The 22,795-nt window shown below is 49.0% G+C and overlaps 3 protein-coding genes across 9 annotated transcripts in view; 2 read left to right on the top strand and 1 right to left on the bottom strand.

Annotated features, from left to right (window-relative positions):
* Positions 1-9,772, top strand: part of UBE2R2 (ubiquitin conjugating enzyme E2 R2) — a 52,545-nt gene extending 42,773 nt beyond the window's left edge. Inside the window, exons 3-5 of the mRNA XM_050328823.1 lie at positions 1,951-2,048; positions 5,322-5,456; positions 6,784-9,772. Coding sequence (XP_050184780.1) covers positions 1,951-2,048; positions 5,322-5,456; positions 6,784-7,003 — 453 coding nt within the window. The 3' untranslated portion in view covers positions 7,004-9,772. The remainder of the gene's footprint in view (positions 1-1,950; positions 2,049-5,321; positions 5,457-6,783) is intronic.
* Positions 1-22,795, top strand: part of TPGS2 (tubulin polyglutamylase complex subunit 2) — a 698,248-nt gene that overhangs the window by 248,253 nt on the left and 427,200 nt on the right. The window lies entirely within an intron of this gene.
* Positions 13,004-22,795, bottom strand: part of UBAP2 (ubiquitin associated protein 2) — a 152,376-nt gene continuing 142,584 nt past the window's right edge. For all 5 annotated transcript variants that reach the window (XM_050328800.1, XM_050328801.1, XM_050328802.1 and 2 more), the window contains 7 exons: positions 20,156-20,234; positions 18,873-19,087; positions 17,633-17,732; positions 17,444-17,551; positions 15,940-16,007; positions 14,769-14,960; positions 13,004-13,241 (listed from right to left, as the gene is read on the bottom strand). In XM_050328800.1, coding sequence (XP_050184757.1) covers positions 13,146-13,241; positions 14,769-14,960; positions 15,940-16,007; positions 17,444-17,551; positions 17,633-17,732; positions 18,873-19,087; positions 20,156-20,234 — 858 coding nt within the window. In that variant the 3' untranslated portion in view covers positions 13,004-13,145. The remainder of the gene's footprint in view (positions 13,242-14,768; positions 14,961-15,939; positions 16,008-17,443; positions 17,552-17,632; positions 17,733-18,872; positions 19,088-20,155; positions 20,235-22,795) is intronic.

Below are 22,795 nucleotides of genomic sequence, written 5' to 3'. Positions count from 1 at the left end.
TCATCCTCCTTGTCTGTATATTTCATAATGTATGTAGGAAAAGGTTCACCCCTTGCCTACCCTGATCCCTAAAACCTTGTGCTGATCTCACCAGGCCCCATTACCCTTTACCCTTCCAGACTCTAATGCAGTGCGATTACCAAACACATAACACTGATTGTTGCAAGAGGGAAACTTTCTCACATCCTTGCCTCCCTCTAGTATCTTCATGTTGCCAAACATCTGCTTGTCCACATGCTGCTCACCTCATCACTTCAGGAACTTCTCCCAAGTGCTGTGATACCCTCTGAGCCACCAGCATTGCATTCTCCCAGGAAAGGGTTAAAGGAAAAACTAAACAAAATTATTAATAAAAGTGTGATGGACTGGGAACGTAAATTAACATTAGTAAAGTTAACTTCACCTTAAAACGATCCTGAAAAAATTCCAAGGTTGCACAAGCCTGTTGGAGTCCTAAAAAGGAAGCTACCTTCTTAAGGCAAACTGTTCCAGCAACATACGTGTGTGCTGTGGTATTCAGCAGCTCCAGGTGCTGCAGTGCTGTGTTCTTCACTAAAACCTGCTTCAAAGTGACAAGGGCTGGCTAGATTAGCAAACCTGGCAGGGTTAATGTGCCACTGAAATCTGGATCCTGATCACAACCCTCCAACGCTGATAGAGGATCGTTTTTGGCTATGAAACAAAAGTCGTTGTTAATCAAGATGAGTTGAAATGTCTGCGAGGCCCTTCAGGTGAGCTGCTGCAATCTGTGGCTGTGATCACTGGCTTGGGCTCAAAGGCACAGATGCTGTTGCTGTGAGCAGCCCTGCTCTGTGTTCCAGCAGTGCTGGAAGGGCCTGGGACCACGTGTGTGGGTAGCTGCCAGCCTGGAATCCTAAACAGGACTGATCCTGCCATCAAGCTGTGCCTCGGAGTGCTGCCCCTCAGCTCAGGCTGTGCCTCCTCATGGTGTGGGACTGCCTCCAGGAACTTGTACATCACCCAGGCAGCAAGGGGGAGCAAGCCAGTGGGGCTGGGGAGGCCAGTATCTGCTGACTGGCCTTAGGACTCATCTGCACCTTCACCCCATCCTGCAGTAAAGCACTGGGACCCCACAAGTCCCTGGAGTACTTTAGTGGAGGATATCGGATGTGGTGGATACTACCACAGCGCTCCTACAAAGCAATTGTGTCAGAGGGCTGTTGCTGATGGAGAACTGGGTTTACAGGCTTCTCCAAATGTTTATAAATGGTGGGCATTATGGAGCTTTAACTCTATATTCAGGAGCTTTAACTCTATATTCTATGAGTAGAACACATATTGGGGATTACGTGGCTGTATGGCTTCCATATGCTGCCAGAATATCTCGCATGCTGGAAGGGATTTTCAGTGAAACCTTCAGAGAGCATCTCCTGCTTTTTCATCTGATATTCCGAACAGCTGTGTCCTAGGAGAGCAGGGCAAGCCTGCCCCACACCATCTGTTCAACATCCTTGTGTCCTGGGAGAACAAATGTTTTCGTACCTGAGCTAACAGAGAGTGATAAACCCTTCAATTCAAAAATTCCTGTGGCAAACTCAGCAACCACTAGGAACACCACATTTTTTTAACCCTTTGGGTCTCCTGTGACTAAAGCTTATTTCTATCACTGTGACAGTACTTGCTATCTGGAGATCAATTAAGTTTTATGCTATCTTATTTCTATTTTTGCTTGCTTTGCTACATTCTGTAAACCTGACTGTCTCTGACTTTAGGTTGGGTTTTTTGCTGATTTGCAGACTAACCCTTGGGTATAAATAAAGTAGATCCAGGATGAATGGAGAACCACTTCCAGTTCTTGCCAGTTTGGGTTTGGGGTTTTTTTTTTTGGGTGTTCATATCAACGAGTCTAAACTGCTCAAGTGGTGGAATTGAATCATCAGACTTCAGCCTCAAGCCAGGCTATTCTCAGTGCTTTTTTCTGTCTTGCAGAATGGAGATGTATGTATTTCAATTCTTCACCCACCTGTAGATGACCCACAAAGTGGAGAACTGCCATCTGAGAGGTGGAACCCTACCCAAAATGTCAGGTAACTGTGGATGTGATGTGCAACAGTGACTTCAGAGGCCTATTGTCTCTACAAGACTAAGGCTTAAGTTGGGAGAGGCTTAGAAAGGAATTTAAAGCTTTGGGGTTTTAAGGCTTGAAGTGGAAACCAGGCTTACCAAGCTGTCTGAGGGTACTGAAGGTACTCTGTGTCCTGATACTGGGCTGACAGTGTGGAGCCTTCTGTCCCATTCACAGGCTTTCATGCTCTTAAGGCAAGTTTGTTTGCCTTCTGTTGTTTGTCTGTCTCCTGTCCTGCTGTGTGGTATCTTGAGCAGTTAGCTGGGTAGTTTTCTTCCTGCCAAAAGAACAAAGGATCACTGTGTACCAATTCAAGGCCTAGCCTGTCCGTGTTTTGGAAACAGCAGCTGAATTTCCTTCTCGTTACCAGACACTGTCCATAAAGAGCTGAGTAGGTGAGTGACAAGCCTCAACTCACTGCTAGGAAAGAGCTTTGGGCATTAATTACACATATCACATAAACACTTCGAGTATTTCATTATATTCAACTTCTCACGGTGCTCCTTCTCTGATTTCTGCTCTCCCTCACCACAGCTCCAGGTTTTGGTGCTTACTCTCATGGAATGTCTTGGGCTTAAGGGTGACATATGCAGACAAAACATTCCTCAGCTGTATCAGAACATGCAAATAAAACTCATCCTTCACTGATAGTCTGCTACCAGCATCAGCCTTTGGCCTGAGTGCCAGCAGAAACACATCCTGCTGGAGTCCCATCTGGCACTGGAAGGCTCCAGAGTGTCAGAGGGAGGCAGTGGAGCTGAAGGTGTGGAAGGCAGCATGCTTGTCATGAGCTGCCTGTGTAACCTGGGGCTGCTCCTCAACTGCTGCTTTTCCTAAATCCTGCTGAGTGTTTGTTTGCCAGAGATGACCAGGGTTGAAGTGTTTAAGGGGGAAAAATGTCATTCTTCAACTTTGAGAGCACCTGTGCTTCCACCTCTAAGGGTGTCATGCAGGCTCATTAATTTTTTTTAAACACAGTCAAGTGTGGACTTTCCCATCACTGGAGATAGGTGAGGAGGGCATGAGTAAATACAGCAAACACTCAGCAAGATATTAAGGAATGCAGCTGTGATTTGTGTGGCAGAGAAAACTGCCTCCTGTGTCCCATGGATCTGAGGGAGTGGTGTCTTACAGGTGAAGCTCTTTGATAATTGTTTGCCCTTCTCCGTCTCCCCTGCCTCCTCCCTGTCCTTGAGCTACACAGGCCAGAACTCGGCACAGCATTTGATAAGTTGGTACATCTGTATCTCATGCAGATAGGTGATGTCCTGTCTCGCTATTGCTTTGTTTCCCAAGGATTCCTGTTTTTCTTGGCTTTTTTGGCTGCCTAAGGTTGGGGCAGACCCTGCAAACAGCACAATGCGCCAAAGTAACCACCAGTACAACCTAAGCCAAAACTTTTAACTTACACTGGAGAGCAAAATGTGGAGAGCTAGGACAAATCTATACCCACCTCTAAAAGTGGCTCTGAGAGGCTACAATGTGGATAGTAGCTGGAACAAAAAAAAAAAATCCCTTTTCAACGAGGAATGTAATAGGATTTGTTGGTTGGGAGCACCAACTTATCCACACCATGTCTGTGCTGGCTGCTCTTCCCTAGTGGTAAAGGGATGTATGGAGACTCCTCTATAGACAGCAGCACTGGAACCCCTTTGAAACAGTTCACTGTTCCCCAGAATGGGGTGGGGGATGTAAGGAAGCAGAACCAGGTTTGAAATCCCTCTCTCTTCACTCTGTCAGCTTGCATGAAACAACATGCTAGGACGTGATCCCTGGGATTCCGTCGACTTTGTTTGTTCTACAGTAAAGCTGCTGCACGATGCTGGAGCTGACATGGTGGCTTTGCAACCTCTTTGCTGAGAATCAAAGGCTTTTAAACGAATTCTTGAGATGAAGTAGATGATGATTTCTTCTGCCCATCATTCCAGTCTGACCAGACCGTTTTTTTTCTGGAGCTGCAGGTCTCTTTTCCTACAGAGCTACATAATTTGGAAAATAAATTGTGTAAGACTCTTCTGATAGCCATGCTAGTCTGGTCAGACACCAGTGTTTAGTTTCAAAACCTTTCAAGAAAATCAGCAATGAATGAGAAAAAGAAAATGAAAAAGAATGAGAAAAAGAATATGGCCGAGCTTTTCCTGGAATTGCATCCCAGATATATGATCTGGTAGATGTACTCAGCACACGCTGCTCTGAGGATGCCCTTGAATCAGTGCAAATACAACTGTGGCTTCAAGTCTCCTTTAATCGAGTTCTGCAAAGGGGCTGTCATGTACTGCTGTGTTTCAAGCCTTGCTCCTTGTCTCTTGTTCTTCCCTGCCCTTGGATGGGAAGCTGTTGCTGTTGGGAGCACCGGGACAGGTGGAGCTGTTGCAGTGTCCGGGTGTGCGGAGCTCGCTGTTGGTGTTTGTGCTGGTTGTGGCACAGGAGCTGAAGTGCAGAGGGCTGAAGGAACTACAGGAGAAGGGTCTCTGGGCAAGGGGGTGGTGTTTGCCCCCAGTAAATGCCAGCAGAGCAGGGCAGCTGGCGAGCTCTGGGTTGCTGCTGGAAATCCAGGAAGGGTGTCTCTCTGCCAGGGGTTACGTGACTGGCTTATGCTGGCTTTGCTGAGCACCAGCAGCTGAATCCCTCTGGGCCTTGGCAGCAGGCCTGGGTGTTGAAAAACATCTGCACTGCCTTCCCCTTGCTGTGCTCGAGTGCTGCTGCTGCTGCAGCTTTTTTAGTGATACACAAGCTGACGAGAGGAGAGACTTGCCCACGGCCTCAGCCTCTTACCACCCAGTGGGGCAGAGGCGAAGCAGTGCAGCCTTTTCTGATGGCCTGGGATCCTAATGGTCCTTCTCCTTGTGCAGGGCAGGCAAACAGCCTGGCTTCCTGCTGGGAGGCTGCATGCCTGCAGGAACAGGCTCACTGAGCAGGTTTCCAGCCCTGCACCATCTGTGGGTGGTGTGGACAAGCTGAATTCTGCTCTGGTTTCAGCTTTGCCTGCTGCCCTGTCACAAGCACGTGCACAGACACACTGAACTGCGGGCACATGAGGTTTGTGTTGTGTCACCTTTCCTCATGGATGGCCAGGGTGTGAGGTTCGTAAATACCTGCTCTCACTTAAAGTATTATCCTCAGCTTAAGACTTGGCTTCAAACAAGTTTCTGATGCATCATCCAGAGAAGTCGTCGGCATCCAGAATCCATGAGTGCATTAGCTCTGACTCTGCTGTTGTGGTTACCTCTTTCAGGACTATCTTACTGAGTGTAATCTCTTTGCTTAATGAGCCCAACACATTCTCCCCAGCCAATGTGGATGCATCAGTCATGTTCAGGAAATGGAGGGACAGTAAAGGAAAAGACAAGGAGTACGCCGAAATCATACGGTAAGCTTTTCCACGTGGAATGCTGTGCTACCAGCCTCCTGCGTTGGATCCTATGAAACAGGGTGCTTCCAGAATTTGCTGAAACTCATTTCTTGCAGTAGTTGTTTCTTTGGAAATTAATTTTATCATCTTATTCCAACTCCATGCGTCTGATGCCTCCAGAGTTTTCAGGGCACAGAAGCAGAGCAGGCTTCTGGGGCAGGAGGGCTGGGCTAATATGTCTTTAAATGGTCCTTTTTTCAGACTAATCTGTCATGATGCTCTGCAAAACCTACTGGCTACTAGTACATCCCCATCAGAGTCCCTGCTTGCCTTTTGAGCCCTGCATTGCTTGGGATGTGATGGAAACTGACTGCATCCTACTAATTCCTGTGCTTAATGCACGCATGAATCATAATCATGTCCCTCCAATTCGAAGGAGTATCAGTGGGATTTGGCAAGGCCTTGCAAAGCTGGGTTTGATTAGCTGGAAGCACTGCTCAGTGCTGCCTTCTGAGTTCATGGTTCATCGGGAGCCGCAGGGAGATGATGTGAGAGGGAGCCAGGGCTGCTGCAGAGCCTGGGGAGGGACTGCTGCCATGAGGCCACATCTGCGCTGGCTGTGCCAGCTGGGCCAGCAGGATGTGCCCCTTTTGGAGCTGGCAGAGCAGTCTGTCTGTGCAGAGAGCTGAGCTGGGAGGTTCAGTCCTCCAGCTCCCTCGGCATCAGCAGAGCTGGATGTACTCCCTGCGCAGGGAATGGCAGAGTGAGGAGCAGGCGGGTGGGTGAGGGGATGAGGCTGCCATCTGCTCCTCCCTGCTGGGAGGCAGCAGCCAGAGCCTGTCCTGGGGGGATGGGAAACACTTGGCTTCTGCCGGCCCCAGGCTGGGGTTACGGCTGTGCCTTGGGGTGCAGCCACTCACTCCAACTGCTCTTGTCCTCTGCTGGGAGCTCAGACCTGCCAAAGGCTTGTGGGAATGGCAGTTTTGAGCACACGGGGGGGTGGAGCTGTCAGGGTAGAGTCAATAAATCATCGTAGGAAATCCCTGACCGTTCCTGCTGTAGCAAATGGAATTTGCTCTGGGCTCTGGCAGGTCTCTTACGTGGAGTCCTGTGAAATAACGGATTTCATATGTTGCTGCAAACACTCTTGGCGTGTTCCCAAGGCTGGGACTGCAGGAACTAAATCTATTTCCAGTGCTGTTTGTGGTGCTTTATCCAAACCTCCGATCTCCTGACTCTGAGCTGCCAGGAGGGCTGGGCTGGGCTGGGGCTGGCCGGGAGGTGGGAGTGGAGCTGAGCTGCTGCTGGCCCTGCTCACGTTCCCGCTGTGTCCTTCTCCCCACAGGAAACAGGTTTTGGCTACCAAAGCTGAGGCAGAGAAGGATGGCGTGAAGGTCCCCACTACACTGGCAGAGTACTGCATCAAAACTAAAGTGCCTTCCAATGACAACAGTTCAGATTTGCTTTACGACGACTTGTACGATGACGACATTGACGACGAAGACGAGGAGGAGGAGGATGCCGACTGTTACGATGATGATGATTCTGGCAACGAGGAGTCGTGACCTGCTCCCTCTATGCCCCTGTACTGCCCTGCCGACTCAGGCCAGAAGGGAGCAGCGGTAACCTAGCAGCAGTCCAGCAAAAAAAAGGGGGGGGGGGTGTCAAAAAAAAAAAAGAAAAAAAAGAAAAAAAAAACCACAAACAAACAAAAAAAAAAACCCAACACAAAACTTTGTCTCCTGCTGTCTCCTGTTGTATGGATCTGTTTGCTCCTTTTTTATGGACCTCTTAGAGACCCTCCACAGAATGTCTGAATTCTTGCATTCTTAACCCTTTTATCACTGTATTACGATTTCTTTTTAAAAAAGAAACTCCCCTTTTCACTTCTCTACGAAACGCTCACAGCAAAACAGGTTTGCTCGCGTTTAGATTCTTGAATTAAATACAGTCTTGCATTGAGATGTTTAATGTATTTAAAGCTGGAACAAACCCATTGGAAGCCGGGTTTTCAGGAGCTCAAGTGCTGCATTTACTGGGAAGAAAAAAAATCCCCACGAAGCAAATTGCCAAGGTTTAGCTGCTCCATTTACAATAATAGCGTGTGTACATTCGTTTAGCCTTGTGGTGGTGGCTTTTCCTTTATAAGGTGTGGGGCGGAGAGTGTAAAGCTACTGTGTGTTGAGCTTGATGGGATGTCACTGAAAGGTACAGTATTCCTTTTCAGCCTACTAAGTTAGGAAATAGCTGGCCTCTGGAGCCCCAGAGGGCACAATCAGCTTTGTCTCTGGAAAAGGCTTGTGAGATGAACCCTAAAATAAACACTTAACACTTCACGTCTGTACAACTGAGCCCTGGGTTGCTATTTATTTTTTTTTTAATTGCTTCTTTTTCAGACTAGGATAGGGTTGCAAAAGTTCAGTTTAGCTGTTCTGCTGGCATTTGCTACCAGCTGCCCCACCCTGCAGGGATGAGAACAGATGTGCATCCTGCTGCCTAGTGGGCCACCATTCACCCTAAACTTATTTTTGGCAGTAGGAGAGACCAGTATTCTCCTGCCCCAGTGCTCACTAGCAGCCGTTGCTTCCTGCAGCCCCAGCCCTGTGCAGCTTATGCTGCCTGCCTGTGGGTAGGTGCACCTCTGCCCCAGGAGAGCGGGGCTTCCAGGCTGGAAGGGAAGGCCAGCAGGAGGGTCTGCCCCCAACATCGTGCTTCATTCAGCTGGTGCCCTGAGCTCACCATCCTGCACATTTCTGGGAGCTCTTGGCAGAGCTTAGGGCCCTCCATCGTGGTCAGGGGGATCGAATCATGCATGTTCCTGTCTCAGAACCCTCTTCCCCAGTCCCTCAGCATCCTGACCGTGTTGCAGCTCTTCGTGTTTGGCCGTGGTGCAGTGCCCCGAGCTCACCTTGTGCATGATCCCTGGATCGGCCGCCAGCTCTGGCAGCCCCGGAGCAGCTCAGGGGTGCTGCCCCTGCTTGGGTGGGACCCTCGGTCCCCACAGGCACAGAGGCATCACCATGGCCAGGGCCTGCTCGTCCCCTCCATGTATCTCAGGGTTTTCCATGGTACGTCACCAGCTGCAGCCTCTCCGGGGATTTGTTTGGGATCAGCTGTGCCCCGGGCAAGACTGAGCTTCCAAGTGTGCTGCCCAGAGGGAGAGGAGGGGAAGGCAGCCCTCGGGGAGGAGAGGAAGGTATGTGGGGTTCCGTGTGAAATGAGCGAGGCAGATCTGTTTTCAGTGTTGCTTGGCAGGGGTTTGCTGCAGCAGGGACAGTCCCTGCCCGGGGATGTGCATCCCTTTGCCCCCAGGGAGTGAAGGCAGCCCAAGTGGTGATTCCTTGTCCCCGCTGCTTCCCACGGCCCTCTGCCCTCCTGCTTGCATGTTACCTGGAAAGGCAGCTGCACCCTCCTGAGGTGTCCTGCTCCTTCAGCTCGACCTTCCAGCAAGGACTGACTCAGCCCCAGGTGCTTTTTGGAGCTGACAGCGGGGCTGCCCTGCATCCAGCGAGGGTGGGGCACCCCCAGCCTCACACCAGCCCTCCGAGGGCAGCATCAGGAGTGGCAAAAGGGCCCCTGTCTCCTGGCTGCAGAACTGGTCCCAGGGCCATGCCGGGACAGGGGCACCGACCTTCAGCTTTCAGGTGGCTGGGGGCGGTGAAGGAGCAGAGGGTGACAATGCTGGCTGTGCTGATGGCTGGGTTGGAAATGAGGATACTGCATCTTTCAGGATTTCCCTTGTACTTTTGACCGTCTTCACTGTATACTCTCCAGTGACTTGTATTTCCAAGCTTGGTGTTGTAAGATGCATTATTATGACTCTTGTTTTACCCTTTTTTAAAGACAAGAAAGCAACCTCTTCTGAGCGCTCCGACAATAACCAGACTAATTTCTCTTCCCCACTGTCTTGTGCAGTGTCATTGCTTGTTGACTTGCTGGTTTCCTTTTTTTCAGATACAACTGAAGTATGAGGGGATTTTTTTGAAACTATTTAAGAGATGATTGCAGAAAAATGTTTACCTACTCTGTGTATTGTTTTTTTTCTTAATCCTTTTTCTCCTGTTTCAGCCAATATTAGCGTTTACATTTGCAACTTACAAGTCCCTTCAAATGCAGTTTTCAACCATTCTGAAACCAGCAGGGTACACTAGATTTCTTAGTAGTTTTCTTAGCTGAACTCCCAGATGTTTTCCTTTTTTTCTTCAGTATAATTTACCAGAAAGAATTAACTGATGCATTTTTGTGTTGTCTTCCCCTTCAGTAGTTATATTTTGTCTTTTCTGCACATCTGTCTACTAATAAAAATGTGAAATAAAAATATTTCTGTACTGTTACTTTCCTGGTTGCGTTGCATGGGTGATTCAAAGCTTTGAATGACAAGTTCAGTGCTGCTCTGGTATCAGTGCGTACACCCATACACAAAAATCCGTGAGGTTACTGGGGAATAAAGCCGCTGTCTGACAGCTGCCTGCACCTAAGACTAAAGAACAAACTGATTTGGAAGAGGCCACAGGCCTTGCTGTTGCATTTAGTCTTCTTAAGTCAGGAAGGGGGGGGGACCAGTGAGAAGCTGGTTCATGGATTCGTGACTGGAGCAGGGAGGCAGGACGTGGGTCAGAGCTGCTGCCGTGGGGCTGTGGTGCTGCTGGTGGTCGGTGCTCTGGCAGGGCAGGAGCAGGCACGGCAGGAGGGAGCTCCACTGCTGGGGCAGGGAATGGCTGGCAGAGAGAATGAGGTCATGGCTGCTGGCCCTGCCCGGCCCACACTGTTCCCTGCAGGCCCAGGAGGGAAGTGTGTTTGCTGTGCCTCGATGCTGCAGTTGGGCTAAAATTAGCAGGACAAGCATCAGGGGATTGCACTGCCTGCACTTGGCATCAGTGGCAGAGTAGCAACTGCCCAGTCCAATCTAGCTAAGGCCAAGTGCTTTGGCTGCACAGCTGTGCTGGAGGAATGGCGGTGGCATTTTGGAGCTGCCTTCCCAAAGGAGCCTCCATACTGGGGAATGGGACACACAGGGATGGTAATGTCTGGGATCTGGTTTGCTTATATCTCCTGCCTGGCCCTCCAGCACTGGGCTCTCCTGCCGGGAGTTGCTCCCTCCAGCTCCAGCCTATCCAGCAAACCCCGATGCTGCTCGTGGAGGGAGGGATTCCCCCACCTTTCCTTGACCGCCAAGTGCAGCTGGGCCACCTCAGCTCTGCCATCAGTGCCTGAACAGGGCTTAGAGAGGAAATTGCTGCAGAGTCCTGCAGGAACTGAGTGTAGGGAAAGGGAGAAACACCTTGTTGAGTCTCACAAGGAAAGCAGAGGAGCCTCCCTGTGGCTGACTGCGACACTCTGCCTGTGGGCAGAAGTCCAGAGTAGCTGGGAAGGTGCTGGAGCTGCCTTGGCCGCTGGGTGCTGGGGAAGAGAACGGTGCTGTAGGACATCCCAGTCCGTGTGCTGTCCTTCTGTGCTCTCAGCCAGGCTGAGGATGGAAGGTGCGTGGCTGGGAACAGTGGGGAAGCACTGGCAGGAGTTCTTGCAGTGGCTCTGCCAGGAATCCAAGGCTCAGGGGCTGCTGTGGGCTGGCACCAACTGACCTGCTGCCTTTTCCCAGCTCCACCTGCTTCTGGACCTTGACGCACACAAAAAAGGACTGAGCTACACCTGCAGGGCAGCACCAGATATCTGCAAACAAGAACTCAAATGAAGGCAGTTCTCAGGGGGTTTATGAAGAACTCCTGTGAGGCAGCAGCTCAGACGGTGGGTAAATGAGGTCCTGTTGCTGTCAGGGCACAGCTGCTTGTACAGCCCTTGTACAAACTGGGAGGCCCCAGCCCACAGGCACATCCTCGCCCTTCTTAACATCCCAAAGCCGGTGGCAGTGGGACAGCAGCTGCCGAGAGCTTGCAGCAGCTGCTGGAGTTCGCCCAGTGTCAAAACCTGAGCCAGGGCAGAGGAAGGCCAGGGCAGTTCTTGTGCTGCTCAGAGGCTGGGGGAGGGCTGGGTGACAACTGGGTCCCAGAGTGCCTGAGAGCTGGTAACAAAATGAAAAGCGGTTCTCAGGATAGAAACAATTTCTTGTGGATCTTGAGGGGAAAAAAGAATCCCCGTGCCTGTTGTGTGCTGCATATTTACCCACTTCCTCTGCTGCTCAGGAGGATAAGCAGCAGACTTCCCTCGGGAGCCCTCAGCAGTGCCCTTCCTCCCAGTGCAGCCCATGGACCTCGTGGGCAAAGCAAGGCAGGGCAGTGCTGCAGCTCTGCTCCCTCCCCATACCAGCTGCTCCACAGGGACTCAGCACCACCTCAGAAGAGTCCAAGGGCAGGGACGATGCTCCTGGCAGGAGCCAGGGTCCTGCCCCGATCCCATCCCTGCTGCAGCTGCCTGAGAGCTCTCAGCCCCAGGTGAACTCACCTTGGTCAGACCCACCTGCTGCTCTTACCCTCCCAGCTCAGCTCCTGTTGCCGGAGCAGGTGGAAAGGGACAGGTGGGTAACACTCCTCCTGGAGCCTTTGAAAATGCAGACAAACACCAGTGATATGCTCAGATCTTTATTAGGTGGAGGAAGGGGTATAAAGAAATGAAAATCCTAGAACATTCACCGCACTGGTGCAGGATAGGAAGGGCCAGGAGTTGCCTCCAGGGTCTTTGTTTTAAAAAAAGTGGGGAAGGACAGATGAAGTTTCCATCCAGTAGCTCTGGCTTTCCTGGGAGGGTGGCTCAGGGCAAAAAGAGGTACAAGACACAGCTTATACTTTTATTTAAGAAACTGCTACATAGTTTTTGCCTCTAATGATGCAAAGGAGGTTCCAGGAGCCATCCAGTCTCTTGATAGAGAAAAACAACAACAAAAAAAACCCCAAAAACTGAAACAAAAAAACCAAACCAACCAAAAAAAAAAAAAAAAAAAAACCCACAAAAAAAAAAAAAAACCCTGTCCTTTTTTTTTTCTTATTATTATTCTTATTATCAAAAAATTGAAAAATTCAAAGGCAAGGCTGCAGCTCAAGGCCACAGTGATGAAACAACCCATGACAGTTTGTCTTGCACAACAGGAGGGAGGGAGAGGAGATGAAAGAAAGGGGAAGGCCAATAAAAAAATTCTTTTTCTCTCTCTTTTATTTTCCCCCTCTTTAAAATAACAGCTATACTGGGGGCTGGGGATAGATACAAAACCAACAGGACACATCTTGATTTGCTTTTTTTGAAGGGCAGGTCTCCTTATTTGCCTGAATTTAGAACTGCATTAAATAAATGGGCTCCACCTCCAAAAAAAAGAAGGTCCAGTTTGTCTTTTGTCTGACAGAGTTAAAAAACCCACAGAGCTTAAAAAAAAAACACCTAAAAAAACAAGGAAGGAAGGATTCCCTGGTGCAGATGGAAAATGAATAATTAGTTTTCCTACAAAGAAAATAAAACAGCTTCGAGATGCAGAAAACCACATTTAGGCTCTATTACATTTACAAATACATACATAAATATATTACATACAACGGCAACTCAAAGAGGAAGCAGGCGAGTCACACAGAGGATGGCTGGCTGGCTGCAGTTCTCCCCGCACAGACGTTTGGCTGAGCAGTTACTTCTCCTAATAATTCCAGGAATGGGCTTCGGCTTTTGTTTTCCTTTTTCTCTTTTGTTTTCTTTTTGTTTGTTTGTTTGTTTGTTTGTTTTCTTTTTCCTCCTCTCCTTTCATTCTCTCTCCCTTCCCCCATTTCGGATTCAGTTTGTCCAGTATGGAGAAGTGCCATAGGCGGTTTTGGTAGCCTGAGACTTTTGCTGCATGGTGCTGGGTTGGTTGCGTTGGCCGGATCCACCCTAGACATGGGAAGCAAAGGAGACATGGACATCAGCTGCCACAGCCCCACAGCTCCCAGGAATGACAGGCCCACCCAAGGGTCACCAGGGACAGCCCTGACACCCACCAATGCAGATATGCTCCCCCTGAAAGGGATCTGTTCCTGCCCTGCAACATCTCTGCATCCTGCAATCCAGGGTGAATGGACACGGGGGACAACAAGCAGGAGCTTGGGAATGCACCATCCCACTGCCTCCCACCCAAGACGGGGTCAAGCACAAGGAAAGTGAGGAGCAGGACTGGGGACAGCAAAGGAGCTCTCCCAAGGTGATCAGAGGCAGCGCACCAGACAAGGATGTCACACGTTTGTAGTGCGAAAGCATGTCCTATTTCTGGACTCCCAAGGTTGAACACTCTGTTCTTCCAGGGAATATTTAGACTGAGGAAAGGAAACAAGTGTGCAGGTGAAATCAAACTGGAGCTGACATGTAACCTAGAAGGGGATGTTTCATTTTCCCCCAGAATCACAGTCCAAGAGCTCACGTCCTGCTCTCCTGCCGCAGGCAGGGCACAGCAGCGCCTGCCTCGGCTTCACCCCTCAGCCATCTCTCCATGCTCCTCATTAGGATGGGCTCTACACAGTCAAAGCCTGGCTGAGGCTGGCAGGGACCTCTGGAGGTAGCTTGTCTGACCCTGTGCTCAAGCAGGATCACCTAGAGCCTGCTGCCCAGCACCATGTCCAGACAGCTTCAAGGATGAAGACTCCACCACCTTCCTGGGCAACCTGCACCAGTGCTTGGTCACCATCCCAGCAAAAACATGTTCCCTGATGTTCAGAGAGAACATCTCGTGTCCCAGTTTGTGCCCACTGCCTCTGTTCCTGTCACTGGGCAGCAGCAGAAAGAGCCTGGCTCCATTCCTCTTTACACCCTTCCTTTGGGTATTACATTGATGAGGTCCCCTCTCAGTGCTTTCCAGGCTGAAAACTGTCCCAGCCTTTCCTCACAGGAGACATGATCCAGTCCCTTCATCATCCTTATGGTTCTTCACTGGACTCTCTCCAGTGTGTCCAACCCCTCCCATAGTGGGAAGCCAAGAACTGGACACAGTGCTGCAGCTGTGGCCTCACCAGTGCTGAGCTGAGGGCAAGGATCAGTTCTCTCAGCCTGCTGGCAATGCTGTGCCTGGTGCAGCTCAGGATCCCATTGTCCTTTTTTGCTGCGAGGGCACTTTGCTGGCTCATGGTCAACTTGGTGCCCACCAGGACCTCCAGGGCTTTCTCTGCTGAGCTGCATTCCAGCTGGGTGATCCCTCATATATGTTGGTGCACGGGGCTGTTTCTTGCCAGGGGCAGGACTTGGCATTTCCCTTTGCTGAACTTCATGAGGTTCCCTCCCCAGGTTGGCCAACAGCATCAAGTCTGTCAGTCTGCAATCGTTGCCAAGGCCCTTTCCCAGTGAACAAAACAACCCCCCCACCCCAAGACCCTGCAGGGTGGGGGGAGCAATGCCTTTGGGCAGCTGCAGAGGCAGAAGGGGCCGACTCACCTGCCCATCCTGCTGAAGGTGGTGATGCAGCATCTGGGAATGAGGCTGCTGATGCGCAGGGAGGATATGGAGAAACGGGGCTGGAGCATAGCCTGGGGCAGCACCAGGATTCAGGGGCCCAGTGGATCCGAGCGCAGAGGGCAGGCTGAAGGGAGGCGGAGTGCCAGCATGGAATCCCTGCTTGTCAAACGTCTGCACGGGAGGCAAGGGGTACAGTGTCACACTGGTGTGAGCAGCCCCAGCCAGACAAGAACCAGAGTGGCCAATACACACATCACCCGAACCTTTCACCTACCCCATCAGCAAGTCAGGTCACACTGAATACCTGCCAGCACCCCTGAGGATGCGTTTCAGCTCCTGTTCTCACCCATATAGCTGCACTAATGGTTCTGACATTTTTGTTTTCACAGTCATTGTGTTCCTTTTTTCCCCTGACCTCTTTTCATTCAGAGGGACATAGGATGGCAGCAGCTGCCTGATCAGTTCTTCTCACACTGACTGGGCTCAGCCTGGAACTACTTGACCTACCCAGGGAAGCCCAACAAAATGCAAAAACTTGCAGTAATATCTTCCTCTTGCTGGCCAAAGCTTGACCCCTAACTCTAAGCATGTGGCTGACAGCTGGCTTGCTACCTGTAAGTATGGATCGCAGCCAGACACCAATTCCCCTGGCTGAGGGTGCAGGGAGGAGCAAACAGGAGCTGGACGTAAGCCCACTGCTCAGCTTGTCAAGGCACCTTCTGCTTTGCCTGGGAAGTTGCACGCTGAGCAACGGCCTCCAGGGACTGTGGGACAGGGATTCCTGGGCATAGGGATGGGCACTACTGCTTGGTCCCTCTAGTGAAAAGCAAGAGGCCTCTTGACTCTCCTGCCTTGGGAACTATTCTGACTAAAAATCCTATCACCATCACATTTCATTTGCACCCAGGACCCTGCTGGCATGGGGTAGCTTGGGCAGCACGTGGCACACAAATGCTGAGCCTCTGCCAGCAGCTGCTCTCAGGAGCTGACACAGCAGGAACAGTGGGACAGAGGACAAGTCCAACAGCAACCAGAGCCAGCGTTACAGAAGCCATGGCCTGCTGACACTGAGACTAGCCAGCCTGGGAACAGAAGGGGAGCCACAGGCCTGGCCTTGTGCCATGGAGGAGGAGGGTCCAGCACTGCTCACCTGAGTCTTGTTATAGACTGAGCCGCTGATATCAGGCACACCCGTGTTACTTGAGGTCACAGAAACACCTGGAAAACAAAAATGCCACCGACAATGAGAACGTCACCCAGCACCCAGCATGACCCCATGCTTTGCTCCCAGTGCCTCCAGCAGCCTCAGCAGCCCTGCTGCTGCTGCTGGCCAGATCGGCAGGGTTCTCCAGGATCTCAGACCCACATGGGAAAAGAAAAAAGGGCTCAGTTCCTCATTCCCACTGCAAAGCAGGAAGCCAGCCCACTGGGATAAATCACCCAGTCCATAACGCAGCGGTTACCACTTGGATTCCAGTGCACTTCACCAGGCAGCAGCAGGTTGCACTGAACACTCATTTAAGCTCACAAAAAGCCAGATTTCCCCTAGGATCAGAGGTCCATTTGGCTCTTCTGTAGCATTCAAGAGCTTTCCAGTGGTGCCCTGAGCAATGAGACAAAGCATCTCCAACACATCTGAGCCCTTGTCCTTTCACATCCTGCAGAAGAGTGAGGTCTGCATTGCTACCCTGCCCTGACACCAGGGACATCACTGACTCAGACTGGCTTCCACTTGGACTGTTTGGCGGCACAACAGACTCAGAAACACTCACCAGCAAGGTGGCTCTCAAATCAGACACTTATTCACAGTTTTATAAGGACTGGTTCTGATCATTTTACTTGGATCAGGATAAAACCAGTGGTTCCTTTGGCTGGTGACTCAGAGGACTGGACTCAGAAGATGTGCACTCCTTAGCAACACAGGTTACTTCAAGCGTGTAACCCTCCTCCAAACATTGTTGGTTTTTGGATTGTTTCTCCACCAAGGAGAGCATGATCATCTGGTGTTTCAAATGCACAACAAAGCTTGGTATTTCCTTAAGCCCAAGGATGAACTAGTTAGTGCTAAGCAGACTTTGCAGGTCTAACCAGCATGTGCAGAATAAAGCTTTCGTATGAGCTGTGTAAAGTCTTCAGTCTTTATGGTCACAGAGAAAACATTTCCAGGCATGACACAACGTGAGTTACAGGGTGTACAGACAGCAGCTTGACAGCCCAGAGATGTGTGAGGTGCCCTGCTTGTCCATAACACACAGGCATCTCAGGGGCCTACCAAGAAACTTAAAATCTAGCCATCACTTGCCAGAGGACCATTTCAGCAGCAGCATCCAACTGCTCATGTTTCATAAACATGGCACTGCTGAAGGACCACTATGATCGTCAGCAAAGAAAACTCTGGCAGGGGAAACATCTCACCATCTCTCCCATGTACAAAACTGTGGACAAAGCTGCACATCAGCCACACAAACCCTTTATGCAGAGTTCAGCAGCGAGGTTTAGAAGGAACACCTGGGCCATTAGAGAAGCATTTTGTATACGGGAGATGGAGAAACAGCTTGGATCGTGACCCCGTTTAACGCTGGCTACTGTGCTCACTGCACAGCACTGGGAGTTTGCCCTACTACACCGCACTCCGGAGCAGACTCGTGTGTTACCTTTCCCAGGTCCAGTGCCAGCAGATTTGTTTTGTGCTTGAGATGACCCACTGTAGCCTCCTTTGCTGTAATCTCCAGCTGCCGTTCCCTGCGTTAAGTCATCGTAGCCTGCCGGTGTGTACAAGACAAGGTGTTACGGGGCGCAAGCAGCGCTGCGGGCGCGCGGGCAGCGCGGCGGGGAGCCCTTACCTGCGCCGTAGCCGTGCTGTCCGTACCCACTCGCCTGCTGGAAGGGAGTCGATGCCGTGTTCAGGTTGACTCCGTGCTGCTTGGCAGACGCTGGAGGGACCTGGACAAAGGGAGGGAACAAAAGGTGCCGTGAAGCGGGGAACACGAGCTCCCTCTGCCATCTAGCGGGGAAGGCACCTCCGCCTTAGGAGGGAAATTCAGTCTGGAGTTGGGAGGGCTGGCACGGCATTCACACTTCCAGCAATAACTTGCTGTAGTGGAACTGTGCAAGCCCCAGGATTTTTGCTAGAGTGACTGCAGTGCAGCCCTCCCTCAGAACAGGCTGCATATTTCTGTCATATGTTCCACGAAAACAGTAAATTCTTACCCACAAACCCAGGAAGACAAAGCACAAAATCAAACTAATCATCAGTTCCTGCCTGAGACTGTTTTATAAAACACTGGCCTGCAGGGCCCTAAATAGACTCATCTACCCTTTTGCCTGGAGCAGCACCTCTTCCCAAATAACCTTCTTCCTCCTGCGACTTCCAGCCCTGCCTTCTCACTTAATGGGGTCTCCTCCATCCTTAAAAGGATCTCCAGGCACTCTCAGCTCACTGACTCAGCTTTGGGTCTCCCCTTGACTCTCCAGAAACTAGTAAGGGCTTTCAGGAATACGCAGTACATGAGCTGCAGCTGTCAGCTATTTAGAGAAAACTGTCAGCTATTTGAGAGAGTTCTGGCCTTTTAAACTTCTTCTTTTCTCCTGGAAGGGACTACATCTATTTCCTCATATTGCATGTTTTTGGACATCCCTTGCAGACTGAGGAAGTTGACTCTATTCCATTTTCATGAGACTCCACTGTGGGGTCCTGAGTACGAGAAAGCCAGGGACCTGTCAGAGCAGATCCAGAGGGCAGGAAGATGATCATAGGGATCAGCACCTCTCCTATGAGGACAGGCTGAGAGCTGGGTTTGTTCAGCCTGGAGGAGAGAAGGCCCTGGGGAGACCTTACTGTGACCTTTCAGTACTTCACAGGGGCTTATAGGAGAGATGGAAAAAACATTCAACCAGGCTCTGTAGAGACCGGACAAGGGGCAGAGGTTTTAAACTGAACAACATGTCAGAACAACATGGTCTTTGATGATCTCTTCCAACCCAAACCATTCTATAGTGCCAAGATGTAGAATGTTTGGGTTGGAGAAAGCCAGAACCAGAGAGGCACGCAGGGAGGGTTACAATTTAGGCTGTCACACTTACAAACATGGTTGGCCCATATTGGAATGCACTGGGAACACCGGGCACACCAGCATAGTAAGGGAGCCCGGTGTAGCTGTACCCTGGGGGCAGGGTGGGGTTGAGGAAGGGCTGCTGAGTCGTGTGGTGAGTCTGTGTCTGGTTCTGCTGTGGCTGGGCCAGCGTGGTGGCCGGAGCAGGAGAGGCGGAATCCCCACGTCCAAATTTTGTTACATCACCTGTGAAAGAACAAACTGATCAGAAAAGCTATCAGTGACACTCCAAAGATGTAGAATTCAATGGATTAAAATCCTCTGAATGCAAGCAGACAACTACAGAAGAGAGCACACCCTACACCGGAAAGCCTACAGCTGTTCATGGTAAGCCCTCTCCCAGTCTCTGTTCCTGATAGCCACAGGAATATTGCCTGTTCAGGGCACAAGAACTCCGTGCCATGAATAATCCACTGATAAAATGGAGACACCGATACCCACCTATCTCACATGGTCTGAGCAGATTCATTACTATCAGATCATTGCAATTAAATATGCTAAAAGCAGAAGTATGGTAAATAGCCAAAAGAGCCAATGGTTGTTGGGTTAAAGTGTCACTCTTCTGGAGGTTAAACTGATTAGCTAAGCTTCATGAGCTGAAAGCAAGTTAGGGTTTACAGGCAGTGATGGGTATATTTTTGCCAATGTCTGTTTATTTGTCAAGCATGACTAGTTAAGATGTCCAGTTCCTCACACCACCAAAGTTCTGAAGACAGTAGCTGAAGGCCAGGAAAGCAAGGCTTGCATCGTGGGCCACCTTATTGGAGAAGTAGGAAGGGAAATTCAGTTATTAACCCCAAAGCAGCCTCCCGAGAGAAGGGATTATGAAGCAGAAAACTCCCAAACACCTGCATGTTCTGGCAGCCTACAGAGCAGCAAGTTCATGGGTTTTTTTTAAGGTGGTGACATACATCACATCTACCTCATCCCCAACAAGTTTTTCTTTTTTTTGGTTACTAGGAAGTATGACAACACTTAACACCATCCCTATAGGAACTACAGTGCCCCTAGCTACAGTTTTAAGCCGTAATCAGGTGGCAGTGGATGAAACCACTGCTGAAAACCCGGGATGATAGCGTTAACATCATCTTTGCACAATGATGACTAAAGAGAAAGAGCAGGAATGAAGAAGAGCTTCTTCAACCACATGCTTACAGAAGAGAAGAACAATTCCTCTTCCAGCAACAGTGGGATAACCTGCACTTAGAAACCACAACATCTTGCTTACCAACCTCATCTTGCAATAGCACTCACCTGAGTACGGGTTGTTAGCAAGGCTCCCATCTCTGCCTGTCAAGGTTGCAGGAGCAGGGAATGTAATTCCGTAGTAATCCTTGGAAAGAGACAACATCATTTATTAATAGTTGAAACTGTAACAGAGCTGAACAGCTCTTATCAACCCCGTATGATATGCAGAAGAAAATTCTGAAAGCAAGAACTAAAAGAAGTTTGAGTGCAATTTAACCTTATGCCTTGCAGCAGAGATGAAAATTTACCTGGATCCTCAAGTTAAAAATAAACTTAATTTACAGATATTTAAAATATTACATACAAATATTTCATCTCTTAATAGTAAGTTAAAGGTAATAACTAAACAATTTCCCTCCCAGCTGTCATCTTCCAGTGAGACTGTGCCTGGAACAGAATCAAGGCCAAAGTCACAACATGGAGGTATGCAGACTAAAGGTTTTGTCCCTGTACCATGCCCTGTTTACTAAAAGTGGAAATGTCAGCCAGTGAAACAGCAAAAATATTAAGAAAAAAAAAGGAGAAAAATAGTTACTATTGGATGACTGGAAAATTTATTTAAACTACATTACAGGAGACCTCAGGTCAGTAGTTTCCAAAGTGGGGCAGGCATGACAATCCATTGGGACGCATGAAGAAAATGGGTTTGGTACCATTCATAAATAAAACTTACAGAATTTTTAAAATAGTGTTTATTTAACCTTTCTCTCCTCCATTTTTTAATTTTTATTTTTGTGTATGTTTTGTACTATACATGTTAGTACAGGAATATATGTGTATAGTATAATTCAGAAATAAAAATACACTGTGAGTGCTCACAAATTTTTTACGGACAGGGGTACATGATAAAAAAGGTGGAGACCTCTGTCTTGGATCAGTCTTCTAGGTCCTCTACAGGGAAATAAACACTCCTCACCCTAGAAGGCTTGCACTCTGAGATGATAGGACGTGACAGCAAAACCAAAGCACCATTTGGACTTCAGATTGAGAGAAAAAGCAACAAGTTTGCCCTTCTCTCTCTGAGTGAACTCCCCCTGTGAGCCTGGTACCCTACTGTTTCACCTCCTAATTTTCCTGTTTTACTTCTCATCACCTACAATCCATCCAGAGTTAATCCTTTAACCAGTAGCATCGATTTCCACACATTCTCAAACACTTGAAAAGTATCCTCATTTGTCGTACCCCTCTCTGCAAATTCCATGGCACCTCAAATGCTTTCTGAGTTGACACCACCTTGGTGCATTTCTGTGCATCCCTCCCCTGTCTTCTGTACCCAATCCCCTATGACTGAACATGAAATATTTTGGCAAAGTTTTACTATTGGTGCTTTCTGTAACTTGAAATGGTGCCATTATTTCATCATCCTTTCCTTCCCAAGTAATTCCCCTTTATCAACTCCTGCATGAATCACTTGACAGAACACAACCAAGTTCACATTAAAAGTCTCAGCAAGTTATTCAAAAGCAGCACTCCTATCATCTTCTGATGAAAATGCCACAAAAAGAAGATTTAGAGGAGAGACGTCAACAATTCAGTGGGTATGAACTGGAACTGACACACTAGCATTTTCTTCTATATAAACTGGACAAAACATAATTAAATCCAGGAGAACAGAGTGTAAGGATTGCAAGTATTCCCACTGCGCCTCAGGCAGGGGAAAACCACATCAGTCCAGAATATCCCTACCCCCCACACCTGTGCATACACACATTCCAACCAAACAGCCATTAGAAAGTACAAGTGCAAGGCAGTTATCTTTGCAGTTCATGCCTGCCCAAAAGAAAGCACTAGAAGAGACACTCTGCTCTCCACAACACATATATCTCCTGACCTACAGAAGGCACACAGGAGAAGCTGCTTGAAGTCAAAACTGAAATATCAGAAATAGGCTCAAAAAGTGGGACAGAAAAGGACGGAAAAAGAGTAAGTGATGAGACATAATAGATTTAAGCTCCATCAAGCGGCTCACTGGGTACCACATGCACCAACTGAGGCATCTGTAAAATCTCTGCAACAAATGAGCAGAGAAGACAGCGTACAGAAGACACTGTAACACAGAACAAAAGCACCCAAACAACAAAAAAATCCACAGTGAGAATTTACAGCATCAACATGCGCACTACGTAATTGAGTTACACTTAGAAAAGAACCTCAGGAGAAATTCCCATTCTTACTGTACCAGCAGCCACCAGGTTATCTTGCTGCTGGAAGTTGTCCAGGAAGCAGTGATGACTTCAACTTGGAACTTTGCCCGCTTTCACTTTCTAGGTGTAAGTGGACTGGCACAAAAAATACAAACATTCCTGCCTGCTCCTGTCCCCCCCCCCATCATTTTCACAACAAATTCAAAACACAATAAAAAACCCCCAAAATCTAGAAAACACAACTACTGCACGAATAGCTGATGAAAAATCCTTTGTGATATATATACATTTATTTCTAGCTATGAACACACCCAAGATGAGTAACTCGAGATGCAGGGGTATGAGAGAGACCCCCAAAAATATTCTGCAAAATATTTGCAGAGCGAGCAAACACAAAAGAAATAAAAAATATTATTATATATATATTAAAAAAAAATACTGTGAGACTAACAATATTTGTCAATTAAAATACAGGAAAAAATTCATTAACATGCAAAACAAG

This window comes from Myiozetetes cayanensis, unplaced genomic scaffold (assembly GCF_022539395.1).
Source record: "Myiozetetes cayanensis isolate MyiCay16 unplaced genomic scaffold, myiCay2020 scf4, whole genome shotgun sequence".
Classification (NCBI taxonomy): domain Eukaryota; kingdom Metazoa; phylum Chordata; class Aves; order Passeriformes; family Tyrannidae; genus Myiozetetes; species Myiozetetes cayanensis.
This window is presented reverse-complemented; position numbering and strand designations above follow the sequence as displayed.